The sequence below is a fragment of the Protopterus annectens genome, chromosome 7.part0 (assembly GCF_019279795.1).
Source record: "Protopterus annectens isolate FY-2018-M chromosome 7.part0, PAN1.0, whole genome shotgun sequence".
Taxonomy (NCBI): Eukaryota; Metazoa; Chordata; order Ceratodontiformes; family Protopteridae; genus Protopterus; species Protopterus annectens.
The window spans coordinates 1723600040-1723625867 of NC_056739.1; the positions used below are offsets into that span (position 1 = coordinate 1723600040).

General features: G+C 44.4%; 1 protein-coding gene across 1 annotated transcript in view; it reads right to left on the minus strand.

The window, feature by feature from the left end:
• LOC122806187 (acylamino-acid-releasing enzyme-like) overlaps positions 1 to 25828 on the minus strand; it is a 1918826-nt gene that overhangs the window by 1425023 nt on the left and 467975 nt on the right. Inside the window, exon 9 of the mRNA XM_044076421.1 lies at positions 9560 to 9676. Within this exon, the coding sequence (XP_043932356.1) occupies positions 9560 to 9676 (117 nt within the window). The remainder of the gene's footprint in view (positions 1 to 9559; positions 9677 to 25828) is intronic.

The following is a 25828-nucleotide window of genomic DNA, read 5'->3' on the forward strand; positions in this document are numbered from 1 at the left end:
AATATCAGAATATTAATTGACAGGTAATAAAACAGAAGGTATAAGTAATCATGAAATTACATATGTTGTTTATCTAGACAGAATAAACTATTTGCTACTTCTCTGGGAAAATGGTGGGAACTGTCTACTGACTATGTCTCAGGTTTGTATGTGCATGCCACACCAGTACATTACACAAGTATTGTAATGGATTTCTTATATACTGATTGTACTCTTAATTAATGAAACTTTAAATATTTTGCCAATTTAAGAAATAGCTACTCCAGTTGAACATACATAACAGACAACAATCTCAATGCTTCTTAATCTACTGGCACTAAAAGCCTGTGGTCCAGGTGGTATCGTCTCAGTCTGCTCTCACTGAGATATGCAATTCAGGACAAATTATATTGGGCTGAATGAGGGGTAGTTTTAATCTTGACTAGGTGAAATGGCAAACAACAATCATAGTGCTTATTGTTCTTCTGGCACTAAAAGATTATGGACCAAGTGGCATCATTTCAGCCTGTTCTCATTGAGGATATGCAATTCAGGGCAAATTATGTTGGGATGGTTGCTGGGAAATTTTAATCTGGGCTTTGTCTAGGTGGAAGGACAGACAACAATACCAGTGCTTACTGTTCTTCTTGAAGGAAAAATCTAGAAACTGGTTTCCAAGAAGGCTCTCTTTGGCACAAGAAATATTCTGGAAACTGCCCCATTCAGCTAAAGGCAGTGCTTTGATGATCACAGGGCAAGTAGCTGCTGAAGCACCTGATGAAAATATTCTATTTAATTCGGAGGTTGAGGATGAACTTTCCTGATAGCAGGTATTTGTATGCAGTGCCAAATGTGTCTCTCCTGAACCATCTTAAACACCCAAGTGTCTGTCGCAATCTGTTGCCAAAGGGGAATGTACAGAGATAGTTGCTGGGACAGATTTTGAGCAACAGGAGCAGTAGGGGAAGAATGCTGGTTATAGTCATTCTGAAGTTGTAGACTATCCCCATTTAGGAAAGGGTTCTTGTTTTTCCCCACCTGCCATCTGTTTTATATCCTCTATTTCATTTAATAAGGCAGGGTTTGCTTACTTTGTTTCTTAAATGTGAAAAAGTACCTGGGAGATTTGCAAGGGGAAGGGGGTCCATGAAAAACTTAGAAGTTCCCTGAATTCATTTCCCTCTCTCATCATATTGTTTGAGAACCTGAGTAGCAGATGAGTCAAATAAGACATCTTTTCTAAAGATGAATTCAGAATTTCAGATTTTACCTCATCATAAAAATTGTGATTATGTACCCTAAGCATACCTCCTAAAAACTGCAGAAGAAGCAGAGGCCCCTAGACACAGTATCAGCATAATTATGCCATGCTCACTCCTCAAGTCATGTTTAGATATTCAAGAAATGGTGGGAACAACAGAATTGAAATGGGCACGACCTTTAAGGGTAAGAGTGGTAGCTAATTGTCTCAAACTGTACAAAAAAAGCAGAAACTTCCACATACAAAGCAAAACAAAAAAAAATTAAGCCTGTTTCCTACCTGTCCTGTAAGTAGTGTAGTCCAGATTCAGATTTACTGTATCCAGGACTATATGTAAGCTTCTGAGCCCCCCCCCCAAGCTTTCTGTTTTGGAAGGAAGCCTTCTAGCTTATCAGTGGGAGTGGTAAGCACTAGGTAACCTATCTACCACATAAGGAGTGGTTCTGGCCCAGAAATTGTAGTTATTGGCCGTTTGGGCAGTTTTTCCATCTCTCTCCACTTTCTGATTTAAAAGCCCGCTTTTGCACTTGATCCCCCCCCCCCTTCCTGTAACTAGTTTAGTCCAGATACAGATTCTTAGTTTTAGCACTTGAATTTGCTTATTTGTGATCAGCACTTCTTCAGAACTTGTAAGGACTAAATAACCCACTAATTACTACAGCACTCAACCTTCCTCATTACCTAGAGGAAAACAGTTTTGGTATTTACTTTCCTCACTTGCTTAGAAAAAAACAGCTCTTGTACTCATTTTCCTCACTTATCTAGAGGAAAATATTTTTTTATTCAGGCATGTCCAAGGGTCAGCTCCCAGTGTTCTCTCCTGTCTATCTGATGAATCTGGGCATCTTGAGGCAATGTAGAAAATGCCTCATGTACACAGACAACCCTCTCCTCCTACCACCCAACACTACAACCTGTGAGAGATTCACTTATCTAGCCAAACTGGAGGTAAAGCTCTCTCCAACCAAGACTGAACTTGATAGTCAAGAGGAGAAGGTAAGCAACTGCACCACACCACATTCATCACATAGTCTCACTAAATCTACATCACCAAAATCTACACATAGAAACACAAAAAGATTCATGGAGGCTCAAAATAATAATCTGCTCAATCAACAGAGACCTCCAAAGCGGAAATGCAAGCAACCTCCATCCCTCAACACAACCCAAATGACACATAGCCCGCAGACTCAGCGTGCCATCCCACCACAGCCAATAAGGCAAAACAATGTACCCAACACACTAGTCATAGGTGACTCTATAGTCAGGCACACTGATGTCCCACTCACCAGGCTAAACAAGAAGAAGGTTACTGTCAGCTGCCTGTCGGGTGCCAGGATCCGCCACATAACCCACGCACTTAGGTCACTCCAAAACAAGTACAAATATGACTGTCATTGTCCATGTTGGTGTGAACGACCTGAGACGTACCTCCCTGGACTACATGAAAAGAGACATGGAAGAGCTCTCCGATCTTGTAGCCCAGGCAGGTATGACCCTAGCCCTGAGTAGCATTCTGCCATCACCCAGAATGACACCGCAGTACAAGGACAAAATGACTGACTTCAACAATTGGCTAAGCTTCTGGTGACATTCTAAAGGGATCCAGTATCTGTCTGCCTGGGATGACATGATCGACAGGCCACGATGCTTTGCCAGAGATGGCCTGCACCTGTCACTCCTGGGATTCCGGATACTGGCTAAGGTTCTTGCCACCCCTATAGTGCCTTTTTTAGGCAAGGTTCAAATGACAAATTTACCACTGTAACAGGAACAAGCAAGCAAAAACTGAGGGTGATGCTACTTAATGCTAGAAGTCTAAATCTCAAAATGCACTCACTCGAGGCACTCCTTAAAATGGAGAACATCGATATCTGTGCAGTGACTGAGACCTGGTTCAAGGCTCCAGAGAGCACCCCTGCACTACCAGGCTATAACTCATACCACACTTTTCGGCCATGTAACCTGGACCAGAACACCAAAGGCAGAGGTGTGTCCATATTCATTAAGGATATCCACACCTCCAGGCTAGTTGCTCAGCATAATGCAGCCGAGGTTATCCAAGTGCAACTAACTCTGGGCAAAACTGCAATCCAAATTGTAGCTTGCTACAGATCCCCCACCATGCCCCAGGATTCCCACTCCTCTTTTCTAGATATACTGGAAAATATTAGGGTTCAACCAAACACCCTAATAATGGGCGATTTCAACTACCCCACCATTAACTGGGAAAACTACTCATGTACCAACTCCTTTGTTCAACGCTTTCTGGAATTCATAAACTCCAATGCCCTGGATCAACTTATCCACACCCCCACCAGGGGCAACAATATCCTAGATCTAGTCAATACCAACATGAGTGACCGGTGTTCCACACCTGAAGTAAATGCCTCATTGGTCCGATCCGATTATAAGCTAATTACCTTAGATATCCACATCCTGCCCCCACCTCCCATTAAGGAAACCACGGTAAAAATTTTCTCCAAAGCCAACTTCATGCTTCTTAAGATAGAGGTGGTGAACTTCATTACACTCATGCAGATGGACAACACAGTTACGACTACTGAATCCTACACAACTGCACTTTATAAGCACTTACACGAGTGCATGGATCATGCTATCCCAAACAGAACCAAGACGCTATCCTCCAAAACAAGGAAGCCAATCTGGTGGTCCCCTGCCATAAACAAACTGTACAACAGAAGGAAGAAACTGTTTCAAAAGAGAGTAAAATCCCATGAGTAGGGGAGCTCCCTGGTCAGCCTCATTAAGAAGCTGCGATGCCTGATAAAATCCTCCAAAGCTAGTTACGAAAACAAAATCACTACTGATTCTAAAGACAACCACAAAGCATTCTATAGCTATGTCAATAATCTCAATAGCAGCACTCAGATCTGCTCTGAGTTACAGCACAATGACACTAAATATACAAACCCAACTGATATTGCCAACATCCTGGCAGATAGGTTCAGTGCTAACTTTACACCCCTCTCACCCCCTAAAGAGCCCATCTCTATACTGGATGAATGAAAAGTTCCTGTAATCACGGCTGCACAGGTAAAAACCACACTCTCCAAAGCCAAGAACACAGGATCCATGGGACTAGACAACATCACAGGCTACATTCTACACAAACTACAGAACGAACTGGCACCCCACCTAAGTACCATGTTCAATCATAGCCTCACTTCAGGCTTTCTGCCTGCTGAATGGCGCACAGCGACGTTTATCCCACTCCACAAGGGGGGAGCCACCACGGACCCCGGGAACTACCGCTCCATTAGCCCGACGAGCCTGGTCTGCAGGGCCATGGAACGTATCATCATGGAACTTATAAACAAAGACATTGGTAATCTCCAAACTCTGGACCCCACCCAGTTCAGGTTTGTAAAAGGCAGATCATGTCTCCTAAACCTGATAGACTTCTTTGAAGCAGTCACCAAAGCCGTAGACAAGGGTAAGGTGGTTCTCACAGCCTATCTAGATCTTTCCAAGGCTTTCGACACCATCCCCCACTCTGGAATTATAGATAAACTTACTAAACTAGGTATAAATCCCTATGTCACAAGATGGTTTGCCAAGTGGCTCACTGATAGAACCCACACTGTGAAAGTAGCAGACTCCAAATCCAACTACAGACCACTGACAAGTGGAATACCACAGGGTTCAGTCCTGGGTCCTCTCCTGTTTGATATCTACTTCTCTGAAGTACAGGCTAACACAGAAGGTCTCTGGCTAATGAAGTTCGCAGATGACTGCAAACTAGGAGCCATAATCGAAACTCCTAACGATGTGGACATCCTACAAAAGGGCCTCACTGAGGTGTTAAAGCCATGGCCTCAAGCTCAATGCCAAAAACTATATTGTCATCCCCTTTGGTAAAAACTCTGTACCCATGAACTACAACATAAGCGGTAGTATACTTAACACCGAAAGTGTGATAAGAGACCTTGGGACACAGGTGGACAGTAGTCTCTCCTTTGATAATCACATTGCCACAGTAGTCAGGAAATCCTTCTACGTGGCACACATCACAAAAGGTTTCTCATCCAGAAAAAAAAGGGGTCATTGTTCCCCTCTACTCATCACTCATTAGACCCATTATAGAGTACAATGCCCCTTTTACTATGTACCTCATAAGACATCTACAACAACTGGAAAGGCCACAGAAATACCTCACAAAGAGAATTACCGGTCTCAAATAGATGCCCTACGCAGACCGTCTCAAAAAACTACTCTGTCGCATACTGCCTACTCAGAGGTGATCTCTGCCTAACATACAAAGCTATGTCAAACCCTGAGCTGTTGAACATGCTCCACTTAAAGAAGTCCCAATCCCTCCGAGCTACATGCTCTAGGAACCTAAACCTTGTCACCATAATAAACAGAACATGCTGGAGGGATAGATTGCTGTCCCAGACACTTCCCATACTCTGGAATAAACTACCTATCTATATCAAACAAAGTTCCTCATTAGTACTCTTCAAGAAAAATATTGATGATTGGATGGGAAATAGGAAATTCTCTCCGGGGATCACTTCTGTGGCTCTGCTCAACAGTGGCACAAGAAAATAATTTTCTTGGATGGCAAAAACCAGGGTGCCTTTTTGGCTGGGCTTGTATAGGTCCTAGGGCTGATAGCCTAGTACCTACCTATGAACCTATATGGGCCTGACAATTAAGAATTCTATGTGCCATGATGTAGGAAGAAAAGATTCTCTTACCAAATTTGTCTAATACCTTCTCCCCCTTGTCCACAGGGAAAGGTTGTAGGATGCCAAGAGCCTGTTCCCTGCTGCTAAAGATGTGGAAATGGCTGCAGGGTCAGACCTAAGTTGAGAAAAGAAATGCTCATTAGTTTGACTTTATAGAGTCTATCTGCTTTTTTGTGGACTAAAGGTCATAAATCTGGTTGTTGCAGGCAGCATTAAATACATCCCCCAAGTATGGCACTAGTGGAGGAAGAGGTGTAGAATGAGGCACATCTACGTTTAACATACCATAGTATCTTCTCACTTCAGGGGGAACTTCCATTTCTTCCCATAAAAACACCTCATTCATCCTGGTTATAACCTGGGAAAAGTAAAATTCTTCGACAGGAGGCTGTGATAACCAATTTCCTCTGAATCTGAGATATGGCCTTGATAATTTGCATAGATACCCCCATCCCTAAGTCAGAATCCTCTGACATGTCCTCCTTAAGAGTAATTCTACTAAACCAATTTACAGGTGCTGTACTCTGAGTACCAGGATTAAACGCCTGTGACAATTTCTTGGATAAGGTCAGAAAAATCATCTTTTCCAGTACACACTATATCTTCTAATGAACAGTGCTCATCCTTTTATATTTTCTTTATGGGTATCCCTGACACCAGACTAGGAGAATACTTCTGCTCATCAAGTGGTCTCTTCCCACAGACACATCTAGCAGCATCCCTAATAAGTATCCTTGTCTCAGAAAAGATGGTTCTCCAATATGCCTGGTTCAGACACTGGAACAGGCAGAGAGGATATGCGTGACTCTTGGTTCATGGTGGCAGAAGGAACTACACCAGAAGAAGCCAGAAAGGTAACTGATGGCCACTACAGACTTACCCACCATCAGCTGAGGTGAAGAATTAGCCTGAGGAGTCATCAAGGACTCTTTGGTTTGTTTTTTCATTCTAGGAACTCCAGATGTCTGGCCAGAAAGAGTGAGGTAACTATCCATGCTGTGACTGAGGAGGATGGTTTGTTAACAGTAAGGATTGCTAGAATGAGTTAGTCAGAATATAAGTTGTCAGTTAGTTTCCCCAAGCAGCACAACTGCACCTTCACACACATAGTGTCCCCTAATGCATAAGCAGCACACTAAAAATCTGTCAGAACTCCCTCAGAATTAAATATCGTCTGACAGCGAAAAATGTCAGGTAGGCTGTCACAATGTGAGCACAAGCACTACATAATGTGTAGTCTTTTCTGTCTAACAAAAACATTAAGCTTTCCTTTAAAAACACAAGAAGTTTACACAAATTGTATACTTATGCACTAAATTAGCCCCTCAAATAGTCAAAGCTAAAAATAGCTGGACTTTGATACAAGAAAAATGCAGGGTTTCTTAAAGGGAGAGAATCACTAAAATGTCAAAAGTAAAAAGCACAGTTTTATAATAGGTTCATAGGTTCACATACAAACATAAATAGTTTAATTTCTGTATGGAAGGGTTCCCCAAAGGAGACTTATCTGCCAGAAATGAGCTGATGGCAATCTGCTGCTCTTGTTTAGCCTCTAAGCTGCTTCTTCATGAGGCAGCAAGAAAGTACTAAAAATTTTCCACTTTGACTGCCAAATTTTTCCTCCACAGAAAGAATAGTTGTGTAAAATCTTACCATAACCATAGCTGTCCTTCCCTTCCATGATGTAGTATTCCAAACTCTTGGGTTATCCTCTGCTAGCTACCTGAACGTCAGGCCACTATACAAAAGTTACTAGTCACTGCTAGGTACATGGGATGTCTGATGCTGGCCGATGGAACGTGGGCCATAAAAGGGACATCTGCACATACCTTTCCTCAGATGTGAATACCCCAGTCAGACTCCAGTACCAGGATAGCTCTATGAGTCTTGTGACATCCAAGAAGGAAAAGTTTTAATTAAAAAAGGGAGGCAGGAGAGAGGGAATGAATACTGCAACATGGAAAAGAAGGAGATCTATGGTTATGGTAAAATTTTACACAACTATTCTATGTCCTTCTTTTCTCGTGTTGCAGTATTCTAAATCCTTGGGTGAGTGCCAAAGTTCAAAGGGAAGAAGGGGGGCCATGCAACTATCTTCTATGAAACCATGTAGGATTGCCCTAGCAAATCCCGCTCTAGATCTGGAGATATGATCCAGTCTGTAGTGCTTAGTGAAGGTAAGGATAGATGTCCATGTAGCTCCCTCTAGAATGGTAGTAGCATCCAGTCCCTTAAAGAAGGCTCTGGATGAAGCCATGGCTCTAGTGTAGTGGGCCTTAATTTCTGAATTTAGATGTTTTTCATGGTAGGTGTAGCAAAAGGATATAGCCCTGGAAATCCAGGCAGAAACTGTCTGTTTTGTCACCGCTTTTCCCAGAGCCCTGGGGTGAAAGGAGACAAACAATTGCTCTGATTTCCTAATGGACTTGGTCTTGTCAAGGTAAAATCTAAGCTGTCTAGACTCTCTCACTGTCATTGTGTGGATGTGAGAAAAAGGTGGGCAGGTGAATACCTCGGTTTAAGGACAGTTCAATGACCACCTTGGGCATGAAGGAGGGAATGGTCCTCAGGGTCAGTCTATACTTTTGGAAGAGGAGAAAGGGAAGAATTGCCCTGAGGACCTGGAGCTCTGACACTCTTCTGGCTGATGTCAGGGCCATTAGGAGTACATTCTTCCACATACGGTGTTTCCAGGATGCTTTGGATGCTGGTTCAAAGGGAGCAACCGTGAACTTCTCTAAAACATAGTTCAGGTCCCATGGAGGTGGAACTGGCTTCCTAGGGGGCCTGAGATGCAGTGCTCTCTTGAGGAATAACTTCACAGAAAGATGGAATGCAAGAGGAGGATCATGAGGCAGACAAGCTGATATAGCAGCAAGGTGGGCCTTAACAGGGGAATATGCCAGCCCTGCTTGCAAGAGTTCACACAGACAGGACAGCACTAAGGGGACCTCACCTTGCATTGGTTTCCTGGCCTCCTGCAGGACTGTTAGCACATCTTCAGTGGAAGGTGCCTGTAAGGGATCAAGATTCTATCACCCACAGAGTTAGGTTCAGAGATTTCAGGTGGGGATGGATGATGGATCCCTTGTCCTGTGTGAGAAGGTCCACTCTGCGAGGTAGCTTGTGATGATTGCCCCTGGCTAAATGCAGAAGAAGGGCAATGCTGTCTTGGTCAAAAGAGAGTCACTAACAAGATTTTTAGTTTGCCCCACTGGATTTTCAGTAAGCGTTTTTGAAGGAGTGGGAAGGGAGCAATGCATAGAGAAACATTCCTTTCCAAATGATTGAAAAGACGTTCATTGCCCTCACTAGGGGACTGGGTAGTCTGGTGCAAAATAGTGATAGTTGTCTGTTCAGAGGGGAGGCAAACAGATCTATTTATGGTGTACCCCATTTGTGGCCAATGTCCAGGAACACATCCCTGTGAAGCATCCATTCATGGAATTGGGACATGGACCTGCTCAGATTGTCTGCCTGAGTGTTCTGTGCTGAAAGGATATAAACTGCCTGCAGGGAGACTTCTGTTGGGCCATCAGTTCCCAGGCTTGAGTGTAAGCCTGCATAGCTAAGTAGGATTTTGTTCCTCCAATTGTTCACATACCATAGAACTGTAGTGTTTTCTGTGAACAACTTCAGGGATTCTTGTTTTAGGATATGCAGAAACGCTCTCAAGACAAATAAGATTGCTCTCATTTCCATGATGTTAATGTGCTCCCACCTGAAAAAAAAAATACATAAATAAATAATAATGTTAATGTGCTCCCACCTGAAGGTGTCTGACCAGGTACCCTGCAATCTCAGGTTGCCTAAAGCAGCTCCCCAGCCCAGATTTGAAGCATCTGTGTACATCTCCTGAACTAGATGAAGGGTTTGTAAGGGGAGTCCTGGGTTGAGTGTGATTTGCTCCAACCACCAGAGGATCTCCTTCCTCAGGCAGGGATGGAAGGGAATGTTGAAATCCAAGGGGTACGAATGTTGGGTCCATGTTGACCTCAGGTACCATAGCAATTTTGTCATGTGGAGTCTTGCCAATGGCAGCATTGGGATTGCAGAAGCCATATGCCCTAGTAATCTGAGATATTGTCTGACTGTCAAAGCAGTGGCGTGGACGACAGAGAATGGGTATTGCTTTAGGTTTTCCACCTTTTGGGGTGGAAGGAATGCTCTCATGACATCTGTCCTTATTCTGCACCCTAAGAAAACTTGTCCTGGGAGGGATTCAGGTTGGACTTGGGGTAATTGATGTTGAATCCCAGTGCCTGCAGGATTGAGATAACTTTGTGTATCTGGTGGAGCAGGGATCTGGAACATTCTGCCTGCATCAAAAGGTCATCCATATATGGAAATACTTGAATCCCTTAGACCCTGCAATAAGCAATAACTGGAGACAGACACTTGGTGAATACCCTTGGAGCTGTAGAGTTCAAACTGCAAGGCAGAGGACTGAAATTGTGAGGAACCCACAGAAAAACATAAGTATTTCCTGTAGTTGGGCCTTATTGGGATGTGTAGGTAGGCATCCTTTATGTCCAAAATGGCTAGAAATCCCTAAGGCATTGCCAATGGAAAGAGGGCCTGTAGAGTAAGCATATTTAAGAAAAGGCTGAGGTGGGAGAGATCCAGGATAGTTCTCCATGGTCCAAACTTCCTTGGAACTAGGAAGATTCTGGAGTAAAAGCCCTTTCCCTGTTCCACCAGAGAAATGGGTTGTACGATTCCTTGAGAAAGGAGGGTGTCTATGACTGGCTGAAAATGGGAGAGCTGGTCTTTGGGTGGATGTAGGCTGCCTCTCCAAGAAAAGGAGATGATCCAGGTCATGAAATAACCCTTTTCTATAATGGACAAGACCCACGTGTCTGAGATAATGCTTTGCCAAACTGGAAGACAGTGAAAGAACCTTAGGGACAGGGGACTGGCATTTTGGGGTGTGGACAGCAAAGGCAGGTAGTCACAATCAAACTGCTCTGTCTTGAAACTAAGGTTTCTGGACAGAAGTCTGAACAGGCTTGGAAGGGGTCTGTTGCTTCTTGGTGCTCTTTCTGCACCTAGAATTGCGGGGTTGGAGCAGAGTGATTTCTAATGAACTGGGTTTTGGTGGGGTACTTTTGTATGAAATTTGAGGATAGCAGAGATGAACAAGTGTTTGAGGTCCTGGGGTTCCTTCCCCTTTTCTTGAAGGGTCTTGAATAGCTCAGCCACTTTAGACCCAAAAAGGGCAGAGGTATCCAGGAGAGTGTCCAAGAGTTTGCCCCTAATATCATTAGGGAAGGGCTATAAAGTAGCCATGAGTATCTTCTAAAGACTGAAGCAGAGGCTGCAGATCTGGCAGAGGCTTCTGAAGCATCATAGCTGCATCTAACTGAATGTCTTGTGACTTGAGAAGACAATGAGATGAGGCTAAATATTTGACCCTTGACAGATGAGTCAGGGAGGTCTGGCAAAAGCTTACTGACCTGAGCCAAAAGGCTCAGGGCATACCTGGACATATGTGTCTGCAAATTTACTGTCCTAAAGGCCAAGGTAGCAGAAGTATAAACTTTTTTTGCCAATGCACTCCATTGTCTTAATGTCCTTGTTTGTGGGAAGGGTACAGGTGGAGGTAAACAGTCTGGATGGTTTATCTGCACAGACTGAGACAGTGCCAGCGTCTGCAGAACAGCATTTAATCGGGAATTTAGGCCCTTCAGAGACTTTATAGAACCTAGCAGGCCTTCAACGGGCAGATAGTTGGGAATCTGGATTCACAGAGGCTGCATTGAAAGCATCCAAGAAGGCAGATAAAACTGGTGGAATTGCAGAAGGAGCAAGGGTGTCCATCCTCATGAGCTTGAAGAATCTTTTCTGGACCTCTGACATTTCAGAGGAATCCCACTTAAAATATTCTCTCATTTCTGAGATGGTTTCACCAAAGGTGAGGTCCTCTCCTGGGGAGTATGTCTCAGCAGAGTCTCCTCTGGGAAAGCATACCCAAGATGGGAGGGTATCTGGGACACATAGGAAAGAGAATCCTCTGAAGAGGGATCTGAGGAATCCTCAACTACAGGTTGCAGAGTGTCAACAACCTGAGGCCTGGACTTAGGAGAGGTGGGGGAGCCGGTGAAGAAGCAGGTATGGCAGGCCTTATGGCCATAAAAACATTAAATAGGCTTTGCGAAAAGGCCTGCCAGTCCACTTGGCTTTCTGCAAGACGGGAAGCATGTTTAGTCTTTTGTTTCTTTTTCAGAGAAGGCCTAGAAGGCATAGGGGCTAAGACAGGCCTAGAATCTGTATGCTCGGAAGCAGTGGAAGAGTCTGTTTGGGTGACTGTAATAAGCCACTCATCAGTGGCAGACGATGTCTGCAAGACCTCCACGGATGTGCTTTCCACCCTAGGTTCTGCAGCCTCATGAACAGTACCCACTATACCTATTTCGGCATATTCCAAACATACCTCCAGGCGAGCATCAGCCACAGGAGGGATGTTGGGTGCAGGAGGTGCAGCAGCAGGTTCCGCCTGGAAATTTGGGCCTTCTTAGGAGGCTCTACGGTCCGACCGGACAGCCCCTCCATTGCTAGCACCAAGCGTTTAAGACACTGGTTTTGTGGGTAAATATTAAGGGGTGCAGACGACTGCAGAGTGTCTTAGGTACGAAGGCCTGACAGATCATGCAAGTTTGACAGTCGGGTGTAGGCCCTAAACAGAAAAGGCAGAGCTTGTGGATGTCCTTATGGGAGATCTGACGTCTGCACCTGCACTTTCCTTTCCTGGAAGACATGAACGTAAACAGACATGCAGTGACTCAAGATAAACAGAAAAAATGGCCCCAATGGGGTGCTTATCTTTTAATTCGAAGATCTAATAACAAGAAGAGCTGACGTTCGACTGGCAGCAGAGAAGTTCTAAGGAAAGGTATGTACAGATGTCACTTTTATGGCCCACGCTCCCTTGGCCAACATCAGATGTCCCATGTACCTAGCAATGACTAGAACCTTTTGTACACTGGCTGAAGATTTGGGCAGCTAGCAGAGGAAACCCAAGGGTTTGGAATACTGCAGCATGAGAACAGAAGGACATCTGCCCAATATTAGCAGTCAGAGTAAATGTGTGGGAGGGAACCACAGCTTTTGGAAACTGGTTGTTGTGTCTTCATAGGTTGATAGGTTGGTACTAGGCTATCGGCCCTAGGGCCTATACAAGCCTAGCCATAACAATTCCCTGGATATTTCTTCCCACAATATTTACTTCCCTGGCCCCCTGTCTAGCAGGGCAACTGCCATGATCCCCAGGGTAAATTTCCTATCTCCCATCCAATCATCAAGGTTCCTTTTGAAGAGGGCCAAGGAGGTGCTTTGCTTGACATGTATGGGCAGTCTATTCCAGAGTACGGGGAGTCTCTGGGTCAGGAACCTACCCTCCAGCATGTTTTGTTCATTGTGATGACAAGGTTTATATCCCTGGAGCATGTGGTTCTGAGGGATTGGGATTTCTTTAAGTGGAGCATGTCCAACAGCTCAGGGTTTGACATGGCCTTGTATGATAAGCAGAGATCGCCTATGAGTAGACGATATGCCACAGAGTATAGCTGGAGTTTTTTTAGATGGTCAGCATATGGCATCTGCTTTAGGCCTGTGATTCTTTTACTGAGGTATTTCTGTGGCCTTTCCAGCTGTTGCAGATGTCTTGTGACGTCCATACCAAATGGGGCGTTATACTCTATAATGGGTCTAATGAGGGATGAGTACAGTGGGACAATGACCTCCTTTTTTCTGGATGAAACGCCCTTAGTGATGAGGTGTGCCACATAGAAGGATTTCCTGACTGTTGTGGCGATGTAGTTATCGGAGACCACTGTCCACCTGTGTCCCTTAGTCTCTTATCACACTTTCGATGTTTAGAGTACTGCCACCTATGTGGTAATTCATGGGTACATGTTTTTTTCCAAAGGGGATAACTATACATTTCTTGGCATTAAGCTTGAGCCCATGGCTCTGGCACCAGGCATATGTTTCTGTAAGGCCCTTTTGTAGAATATCCACATAATTTGGGGATTCAGTAATGGCTCCCAGTTTGCAGTCATCTGCGAACATTGTTAGCCAGAGTCCCTTAGTGTTGGCCTGTACTTCACAGAAGTAGATGCCAAACAAGAGTGGTCCCAGGACTGAACCCTGAGATACTCCACCTGTCACTTATCTGGAGCTGGATTTGGAGTCGGCTACTTTTATAGTCTGGGTTCTGTCAGTAAGCCAGTTGGCAACCCATCGAGTGAAGTAGGGTTTTATGCCCAGTTTAGTAAGTTTATCTATGATTCCAGAGTGGGAGATGGTGTTGAAGCCCTTGGCGAGGTCCAGATAGGCTGTGTGGACCATCTTGCCCTCATCCACAGCTCTGGAGCCTGATTCGAAGAAGTCAATCAGGTTCAGGAGACAAGATCAGACCTTCACAAACCCAAACTGGGTGGGGTCCAGTGTTTGAAGGTTGCCAATGTTTTTGTTTATAAGTTCCATGATAATGCTTTCCATGCCCTTGCAGATCAGGCTCGTCAGACTGATGGGACGGTAATTCCTGGGATCCAAGGTGGATCCCCCCTTGTGGAGTGGGATAACTGTAGCTGTGCGCCACTCAGTGGGCACGAAGTCTGAGGTGAGGCTATGATTAAACATGACACTTAGGTGAGGTACCAGTTCATTTTGTAGTTCATGTAGTACACAGCCTGGGATGTTATCTGGTCCCATGGATTTCTTAGCTTTGGAGAGTGCGGTTTCTATCTGTGTGGCCATGATTACCAGAATTTGGCAATCTTTTGGTACTGAGATGGGCCCTTTAGGGGGTGAAAATGGCACTAAATCGATCTGCCAGGATATTGGCAATATCCTTGGGATCAGCATATTTAATGCCATTCTGTTGTAGCTCAGAGCAGATCTAAGCCTTGCCATTTAGATTCTTGACATAACTATAGAATGCCTTGTGGTTGTCTTTGGAATCTTTGGCAATTTTATTTTCGTAACTAGCTTTTGAGGATTTTATGAGGGATCTCAGCTTTTTACTGAGGCTGGTGAGGGAGTTTTTTGCTTCCTGGGATTTTCCTCTTTTCTGCAACAGTTTCTCCCTTCTGTTGTATAGTTTGTTTATAGCAGGGGACCACCAAATTGGCTTCCTTTTTTTGGAGGAGACCATCTTGGGTCAGTTTGGGATGGCACGATTCATGCATGAATGGATGTGCTCGTACAGTGCCTTAGTGTAGGATTCAGCAGTCGAACTTTCAGATCCTGTCTGCATGGGTTTCATGAAGTTTTTCACTTATGACTTCAGTAGCATGAAGTTGGCTTTGGATAAGTTTTTTACGGAGGTTTCCTTACTGGGGGTGGGGTGGGAAGTGGATGTCAAGGGTGATTTGCTTATGGTCAGACCTGACCAATGAAGGGGTGACCACTGGTGTGGAGCATCTATCGCCCATGTTGGTAATGACCAGGTCTAGGATATTGGAGCCCCTGTTGGGACAATGGATTATTTGATCCAGGGCATTGGAATTTATGAATTCCAAGAACCGTTGGGAAAAGGTGTTGGTACATGAGTAGTTTTCCCAGTTAATGGTAGAGTAGTTGAAATCACACAGTGTTAGGGAGTTTGGTTGTATCTTAATATTTTCCAGTATGTTTAGAAAGATGTAGTGAGAATCTTGGGGCATGGTGGGGGATCTGTAGCAAGCTACAACTTGGATTGCAGTCTTACCTAGTGTTAGATGCACCTGGAGAATTTCAGATGCATTGTGTTGGGCAACTAGCCTGGAGGTGTGAATATCCTTGGTGAATATGGACACTCCTCCACCTTTAGTGTTTCGGTCTTGGTTTGGTGGCCGAAAACTGTGGTAAGAGTTGTAGCCTGGTATTGCAGGGGTGCTCTCTGGAGCCTTGAACCAGGTCTCAGTTACTGCACAGATATCGATGTGCTCCGTTTTTAAGAGTGCCTCGAGAGAGTGCATTTTGAGGTATAGACTTCTAGCACTGGGTAGCATTACCTTCAGATTTTGCATGCTTGTATCTGTTACGGTGGTGGTTTTGTCCTTTGAACCTTGCCTAAAAAAGGCATTATAGGGGTGGCAAGAGCTTTAGCCAGTAACCTGAATCCCAGGCGTGACAGGTGCAGACCATCTCTGGCAAAGCATTGTGTTTTGTCGATCATGTCTTCCCAGGCAGACAGATACTGGATCCCCTTTGAATGACACCAGAAGCTTAGCCAATTGTTGAAGTCAATCATTTTGTCCTTATACTGTGGTATCATTCTGGGCAAAGGCAGGATGTGACTCAGGGCTAGGGTCATATCTGCCTGGGCCACATGATCCGAGAGCTCTTCCATGTCACTTTTCATGTAGTCCAGGGAGGTACATCTCAAGTCATTCACTCCAACATGCACAATGACAGAGTCGTATTTGTACTTGTTGTGGACAAGAAGCAACCCATATAGGCTAAATGCTTCTGCAGTAGTAGGAATGATCATCATCATCATCTGCATTAAGCAGCTTACTTCATCAAAGGACCTCCATATGGTTAGCCTGTGTTTGGACGTACATTGTCTATTCGCTTTAATGCCCTTTATTAAGGTTTTCAAATATTAGGCACAGCAGGCTGCAGTGAGTACAGAATTTGGCAGCGAGGAAGGATCTTTGCAGGAACCTCCAGCAGATATTAGTCACATCATCCTTATTCTCTCTCTCTCTCTCTAAACCTTGCACTGGCTCTCTCAAAAATCAAATTACTCAAAGTTAAGGAGGTGACTATCTCATTTGCAGGATAACTTGTTGGAAAACCTATATAGTAGCAGGAAGTTATTATCTTCCATCTGGGGGTGCGTGGGGGGGGGGGTTTCCTGTGTAAAAATTATAGTTAAATGAAATTTGGTAGGTCTCAATATTTCTTACCGTAGATAAGGAGCTGGTCTCCTTGATGATCTGACTTAAGATGATATGGAAGAGTTAAGAGAGGTCTGACAGCTAGAAATAGATGTGCTGAATGATGACGAGTTTGCTGTTGGGAAGATGGACATAATCCCAAAATTCTTGTGATTTAGTTTAAATCCCTACTTCACCAGGGTCCCGCTTATTTAAAATGTGTACTATGTTCAGTTCCCTCAGGACTGATGACAATTGCCAGGTTTAGGTTTACGTTCTCTGAGTAAAGAGCTTTTCTCATGCTCCTAACCTGTGGAGTTTGCAACCACTACAACTTCATTACCACAACATCCTGTACTGCTTTATGAGATGCATTAATCTACACCTATTTTGCAGAGCATTCTGGGACCTTTTTTTTACTTTGCAACTTCAACTGGTGTGTACTATAAAAACTTAGGCCAGACTTTTATTTACATTTTCTTGTTGGTATGTTGATTTATGTTTCTAGGTTCATTGGTATTTACTAGGCTATTAATCTGTGAGGATCTTAAAAAACCTAGCCTTACATCAACATACTAGTTTTCAGCCCTTATATTTTGCATACTAAAAACCAAAAAAATGCTCCAGAGACATGTTGTGACACTTACATGTTTCCCCTATCCATGAGGGAGAATGATGGTAAACTGATTTAAATTTGTGGTTACCTATTTGTTCATCAAATTACATTTGAACAGAGTAAAATAAGTATGTTGCTTTATATGGAGTGGAAGATGATTACATACTTGTGACAAGTGTTTGAACCAATACATACTAAAAGGTGCATTATTCCCAGTAATCAACCTAATGAGTGCCAAAGCACAATGGAACAATTATATCGCTGGATGTGGATGCAATACCCTTAGATATAAGCTGTGCAATGAAAAAGGACTTCCCTACAACAGCGGGTATGTGGTGATCAAAGGACAGTTCAGTCAACACAGGTTTCTAAATCCCAATTCTCAGGGTTATATTTTAATTTTAATAGTGTAGTGTTGCTAATCTTGCACATATTCAAATAAATAAATAAACACTGATTGAATGTCTGACAGCTCCCTGCTACAGGGGTGTGAAGTCCATCCCAACATCTCCTAGGGATTTCAATTTGTCAATTTTTTTTTGTTTTACATTTTTGATGGCATGACCCATAAAGGGAACAGAACTCACTCTTTTGACCAAGGTATGCAGCAGAAACACTTTGTATGAATGTATGGTAGCAGTCATATATAAAAACTAGAGCCAGGAAAGAGTAAGATGGAGAATTTGATCACAGCAGAGAGGTGATGACTCGGACTTATTCTGTAGTGCTAATCAGGTTGACATGGAGCTAGGCATGAGCAGCAGTAATAAAGTGGAGATTCCAAAAAGAAACAGGGAGAGAGAAGCATGGTGTGAATATGCTTTCATAATAAGGCTACATATACACACATTATAAACGTATGTATTACTAGGATGATGGCTGCTGTACATAAGTCTCTGTTGTCTGGGTGGCTCCATATTTAAAACTGATGCTTCTGATAATTTACAGAACCAAGAGTATATATAATGATCAGTGGATGAAGCTGCCTTGCAAGAGGATTAGGGTTACCTTAAACAAGTATTTGCAACTTGTCTGTCAGGTACTGTCAAAATTCAGAGGTAGGAAACCTAATCTGGAAAGGTCCGCAACACTATAGCAAAGACATTAGACTTGTAAGACTACTACTGAAAATTCAAGTACAACAGGACAGTGCTTTGATATTTTTATCAGTGTTCTCCTTTCCTCTGGTGGTCAGCTGATACAAGTGGAAGCATACTTTCTTCTAAACCAGAAGATTATGAGTTATAGCTTCATGTGGGAACAGATATATCTGAAACACTATCACCCTATACAGAGAGTACTGGACTGTACTGGTAGCATCTCCAAGCAAAATGGAAGAAGAATGAAAAGACCTAAATAGACATATGCTGGCAATCCTGTAAAGGACTTTTGGTACTTGCCGTCTGGGTCTTTTGAAACCTGAGGTGATTGAAGATTACAATGTGTGGTCGTCTCCTCCTTGGTATCAGTTACCACCGTCTCATTCATCTTCTGGTGGTTAAAAGAATGCAAAAAAATCCTTAAATCAGTTTCAAAATAAAAAAAACTTTATTATTCTTATTCAATAGTTGAGCACACATGTAATCTTCAATCAACTCAGGTTTTAACAGAATAGAAGGCAAGTACCAAAAGTCATTTTCAGGACTACCAAACATATCTATATTTAGGTCTTTGTGTTCTTTCTAACCATACTGATGCACAGTCATCCATGATGGAGGTAAAAGAACCAATACCATTACCTATGAAACAGCAGTTGAATCCTTTCATTCTGTTGGTCAAAAAATCGCTTCCCATAACAGTGGTGCTTGCAGTTTCTAGGGTTTTTGATGGCAATGGTGTGCATATTGGCTGGAGCTATGTATTCCGTCAGTTCACTACAAGTTTTAGCACTTTTGTGCTTTGGAATGAACTGCTATACAAAATATAGCTTTTTCTTTCAAGTGGTAAAATAAAGCTAGTAAGTTATTCATACTCTGCTATTCCTTTATCCTGTTCAGTGTAACTGGAGAAGCTGGACCCTATCACAACAAGCAATGGGTACAAGCCAAATAATCCTAGTTGGGGAGCAAGTCCATCACAGGACACTCGCACAACACTGCCCACACACCTACAGCCACTTTATATAATTGCCACTTCACAAAAAAACAGTCTTCATGACAATGAACAGTGCCAGAACACAAAAGACACAAATGATAAATAAACATGGCTGCAATATCCCAAGTAAGACAGCTCACAGTAGTAAAACCAGCAGAACTTTTAATAAGGAAGCTGATGAAGCGAATAGTTCCCGGAAGTGCTTACTTACTAAATGTTCTGCTGGTTTTACTACTGACAGCTGTCTAACTTGGGATATTGCAGCTGTGTTTCAGTGCTGGTTTGTTTATTTTATAATTGCCACTTCAATGAACAGGAAAGGCAGTGTGGACACCGGGAAGAGATGCACACTCCACACAGAAGGCATCCCTGTCAGGAGCTGATCTGGAGAAACAAGAACCAGGAAGCAGCAATACTAACCAGTGCACCACTGTACAGCTGGTCTTCTTCAGTACAGTAAGCTATACACTTTACTTACCATGTTTTTTCATTAGGATACTAAATACACTAACCTCAGTAATGACAATGCAATAAATAAACAACTGATGCACAATGTAACAGTCTACTTACCACATTTCTCATTTTTCAAATCCAGGTAAAATAAGGCTGACCTGGAAGAAGAAAAGCAGAAAAGAAAGCAGGGATGAACTCATGCTTCAGTTTTGTTGAACTGGTTACAACACAAGCTTTATTTACAAACACAGAAACATATACCAAGTCACCACATCTTGATCTCCTATCCCATCCTGTTAAAATATGGTAAGAATATTAGCTTGAATATTAAATACAAGAAGTGAATGAAAATATATGGAATGAGATTTTTTCATTTGAAAATGCACCTTTTCAAGCTCTTTTTCACAATCAGTGTAAGATAGCATCACTGTTATCAGTAACATGACACTACAATGATGGTACAACATTTACTCTGCTGCAAAGCACATTTTCTTCGTGTTTCACTGTCATTACATTTGGGTTATCTGCCTGCAGGTAGCCCTCAGCCGGCCTGAATATCAAAGTCTTGGATTCCTGTGTCGGATGCTGTCTCTTCTTCCATGACGTCAGGTCGTCAGCGGAATAAAACATGGCTGAATACTTTATTACTTTAATTAGGGGAAGCCAGCCTTCACCCTCTAAGAGACCTAGAACTGATTTTCCCTCTGATTCTTCTGATCAGGATTCTGAAATTTCTGTTTCTTCTGATTACCAGGATTTGCCCTTATCTACCTATGAGGATTCTGATGCAGATGATTCCTTTCCCTCTGCTTCCCCTCTAGAAGATTTTTCTTTTGGTGAAACCTTGCACACTCTTAGGGAGCACTTCCGTTGGGAAAGCAAGGATTACTCTGACTCCAAAAAGAGGCTTAGGGAATTCTTACTCCTCCCAAAACACAGGCCTTTAGCTATCCCTCCTGTCCTGGACATTGTAGATGATGGCTTCTTGGAATCTAGCCTGGCCCCAGACACTTTACCTCCAGCTCCCAGGAAAGCCTGACACATATTACAGAGTAGCTGATTCTCACAAGTTCCTCTTCAAAAATCCTACTGTGGACCCAGAAACCATTTCCCAAGGACCTAAAGGCATTAAGGCTACTATTGCCAAAAACCCTACCCCCTCTGATAGAGATTCCAGGACCTTGTACAGATGGGGTAAGAAGGTATACACTTCTGCTACTTTGGCCATTAGGGCCTTAAACTGCCAGTTTCATATGTTAAAGTATCAGCAGCATATTATGGGACTACTTAAACAGAAAATGATGTTGATTCCTGACTGTGCTGAAAATGCAGAATTACAGGATTTAATCCATTCTGCTGAACAAGCTGGTAAACATACTTTGCAATGTGGTTTTGACTCTTTAGAAGCATCTTGCAGAGCTGCTGTCACTGCATCTGTACTTAGAAGGCATGCTTGGCTTAAGGAGCAAAATTTGCCAGATCATGTTAAAGCTAAATTACTGGATGCTCCCTTAAACCAAGACAGTCTGTCTGGTAACAAAGCAGAAGAAGTCCTTAAAAAGATGGACAAAAAAGCTAAATCTATGCAAACTGTTACAGATTTCCTGCAAGTACAGCCTCCCAGATTTAGCAGGCATTGGCCTTCAAAGAATTGGTCCTTTCCTGCCTCTTCCAGGCCCTCCCAGTCCAAACCCAGGAACAGCAGACCACCTAGGTTACAGTCTCAAGGTACTCACAGGCCTAAGCAGTGGGGGGGCTCCCACTTCCTAAGCTGGAAGTAGTAAGACCCTCCCTATGGAAAAATGTCACAATCACTTAACCTTAAACCTTCTAAGCCCTGCTCAACTGCCTGCTCCCTTAGGGGGAAAGATCACCCTGCAAGCAAAAAACTGGGAACTCATTACCCAGAACAAATGGGTTTTAAAAAGAAGTTATGTACTCACCATAACGTTCCATCTGAGTAGGTAACTTCATTTGTCTGCAACCTGTGGGTATCGGATCCGATTCGGATCCGAGCCGGCAGCTTTCCTAGCAAAAGATCCGAGCTCCAAGCTCCTCCCCCTACCCATAATGCCCTGCTACCTCCCTCTAACCCTCAGATCGCGTTTGCCATCGTATCCTAGAATACTACCATAACACAAGGAAAACTACCTGAACATCCTAACCTGATGTCATCTGGGAAGTGACATACCATGATCCTTCAAGGACGAACTACAGGTCAGGGGGACGGAGGGAGGGTTGGTTGCACACAAATGAAGTTACCTACTCAGATGGAATGTTATGGTGAGTACATAACTTCTTTATCTGAAGTAGTTAACTTCATTTGATCAGCAACCTGTGGGACAGAGTCCCCAGCTACCAACAACTTGAGAGGCCCTTATGGGAGGATATTCCGGAGCACTGCAGAGCCAAAGGACGCCCTTCCTCTGGAAATCAGATCCAATTTATAATGTGTAATGAAAGTGTGAGAGGAAGCCCAAGTAGCAGCTGAATAAATGTCATCCAAAGGGACCCTCGACCAGAAGGCCGCAGAAGTAGCCACAGAACGGGTAGAATGTGCCCGAACCCGCACGGGCTCAGGTCGACCAGAGCTTCTGTATGCAAGAAGAATGCATTGTGAAATCCACCTAGCTAAGGTTACCTTTGTCACTGGTTTACCCAGACAAGACTTAGCAAATGAAACAAAGAGCTGTTCTGATTTTCGAAAAACAGCCGTTCTTTGTAAGTAAAATAGTAACTGTCTATGTACATCCAAGCAATGGAGTCTATACTCTCCTTGTGTTAATTAGAGAAGGAGACAGGCAAGTTGATAGATTGGTTGATATTGGCTTCGGAAGCCACTTTAGGCAGAAAAGAGGGGTTCGTCCTGAGGGAAGCTCTGTCTTTATGAAAAATGATGTATGGGGGCTTACTGCAAAGAGCCTGAAGCTCCGATATCCTTCTAGCTGAAGTAATAGCAATAAGGAAGGCAGTTTTCCAAGATACATACTTCAAGTCGACCGAAGCTGCGGGCTCAAAAGGGGGTCAGAGCCTGGAGAACTAGGGTTAAATCCCATGGAGGAAATGCTTCCTTAACAGGGGGTCTCAAAAGAAAGGTACCTTTCAGAAAGGTCTTGCAGATCTTAGATGATGCTAGGGGGCCAAATTTGTTTCCAATGTGAAAGTGAGAAATTGCTGCTAGTTGAACTTTAACAGTTGAAGAACTAGCACCCTGATGGAAGATTTGGGATAAAAAATCGAGGACTGCTGGAATAGGGGCCATAAAAGGGTCCAGATTTCTATGCTCCGCCCAGGTAGAAAAACGTTTCCATTTACCTTTGTGGACTTTTCTGGTAGAAGGCTTATGAGCGGCCACCAGAATAGCTTTAACTGAGGATGAGATACCGGGAGTCCTAACCATCAAGGGAACTGGATCAACCAAGCAGAGAGTTTGAGGTTGTCCAGGTCGGGGGTCCTCAATCCCAAGGGGTGAGAAATCAGATCCGGAAGGGGATCTAAGATCCAGGGAGGATGCACTAGATGAGACCATAGGCATGGGAACCATGTTTCATGAGGCCAGAATGGGGCTATGAGGATAACTCTGCTCCCCAACCGACGAGCTTTCTGCAAGAATTTTGTCATCAATGGAAGAGGAGGATAAGCATAAAGAAGACCGGATGGCCAAGCATGAACCAGAGCGCCTCTGGGGTTTTCCCCTGGTGGGGGAATCGGAGCGAAAAACTCGCTGCACTTTGCGTTCGAAGGCGATGCAAACAGATCGCAGCAAGGTTGACCCCATCTGAGGAAGATCTGTTTCGCTACCAAGGGGTTCAGAGACCACTCGTAGGGTGAGAGGATCGTCCGACTCAGCTTGTCCGCAAGAATGTTTGACCGACCCGGTATGTGAGTTGCTATGAGAAAGCGGTTGGTGGATATCGCCCATTCCCACACTCTCATGGCCTCTCGGCAAATTGTGTAAGATCTGGTTCCCCCTTGCTTGTTGATGTACCAGACCACTGACATGTTGTCTGTCTGAAGTGCAATAGTCCCTAGAGGAAGAAGGGCATGGAGAGCCTGCAACGCTAGAAGCACTGCCCTCATCTCCAGGACATTGATATGCAAAAAGGTCTCTGTGTGAGTCCACGTGCCTTGGACGGTTCTGCCCATGCAATGCCCCCCCACCCGAGGTGAGACGCGTCCATGGTCACTGTGACTTGGGGTGGGGACATGGAGAAGGGGCGCCCTTCCCGGAGGTGCTTGGAATGGAGCCACCAAAGTAGAGATTCCCTGCAAACCCTGTTGAGAGGAATAGGGGCAGACAAGGGATGAAGTAGAATGGACCACTGAACCTGTAAGGTCCATTGGAGAATCCTCATATTCAGACGTGCGAGCGGAGACAGGTTGATGGCCGCTGCCATGGACCCCAGAGCCCACAGGACTAACTCTGCTGGAGGGGCAGAGGACTGAAGAAGAGCCAAAACATGGAGGTTTAGATTGCGAAGTCTGTCCAACGTCAGAAAGACTTTGGACTGAATTGTGTCTATCCTGGCCCCTATGAAATCCAAGATTTGAGTAGGCTGAAGGGAGGATTTCTTGTGGTTGATCGTTATCTCTAGATAGCGGGTGAGATGTAGGAAGTAGTCTCTCGCTGAACATAGTAGATGCCTGGTGGTGGCGGCTAGGAGCTAGTCGTCCAGGTAAGGAAAGACCTGTATTCCCTGAAGCCTCAGGTGGGCCGCTACAACTGCCATGACCTTGGTGAACACCCTGGGGGCTGTGGTGAGACCGAAGGGTAGGACCCTGAACTGATAGTGGCTGGCTCCCAGCCGAAAGCGGAGAAACCTCCTGGATCGCTTGTCCATTAGAACGTGGTAGTACGCATCCTTGAGGTCTATGGAACACATCCAGTCGTTCTCCTGTAACAGTGGGAGAATGGATTGAATGGTGACTATCCGGAACTTCTCTTTGGCAACTGACAGGTTCAGTGTGGACAGGTCGAGAATTGGCCGTAAGTCCCCCCATCTTTTTTGGCACCAAAAAGAACCTGGAGTAAAAGCCTGATCCGGATTTACCGGGGGGGATGTGCTGGATGGCTCTTTTTTCTAGTAGCTCTTTTATTTCGAAGGCTGCTGCCTCCCTCTGATTGGGTGGTACATCGGGGAGGCACCACGACCGAGGAGGAGTATTTAGGAATGGAATTGAGTAACCTCTGGATATGATCCGGAGCACCCAGCGATCTGTCGTAATGGACTCCCAATGTGCTAGATGCTCCGAGAAGCGCCCCCGACTGCCTCCAGAGAGGAGCAGTCGGGCAACCCCTCAGGGTTGCTGCGCAGGTCGATCAGAAAAGGGTTCCTCGACCCGAAATTCTACGTCCCCCCTCTGCCTCTGGGCCGGCATCCACCCTGTCCTCCTCTGCCTCTGAAGGGCGAGGGATCCGGAGCGAAACGGGATTGTTGGGATTTCCGGAACCACATCTTCTTCTGTCCTCTTTGGTTCCTGGAGAAGGACCTCTGAGGAGCCAAGAAGCCGATCCCGATGGTAGACAATGTTTTCCCATCCTTCTCGCTCTGGAGTAGCGTATGGCGGATGGTTTTGCCGAAAAGCGTAGAACCTTCAAAGGGGGCGTTCACGAAGGATGCCTTGAAGGGTTCCGCAAAGTCGCAGAGATGGAGCCAGGCCTGTCGTCGTAAGACCATGCCTGTTCCGCTGGCATTAGTGCTCCCTCCGTGGCATGGGAGAGAAGCCGCATAGAGGTGTTAGTGATAGACTTAAGAGTGGCCATTTGCACCGAGAAGGTCCGTTTGTCCTCAGCCGACATGGACTCTGGGGTGACCCAGCGTACTCTTTGATTAGGTCCCGC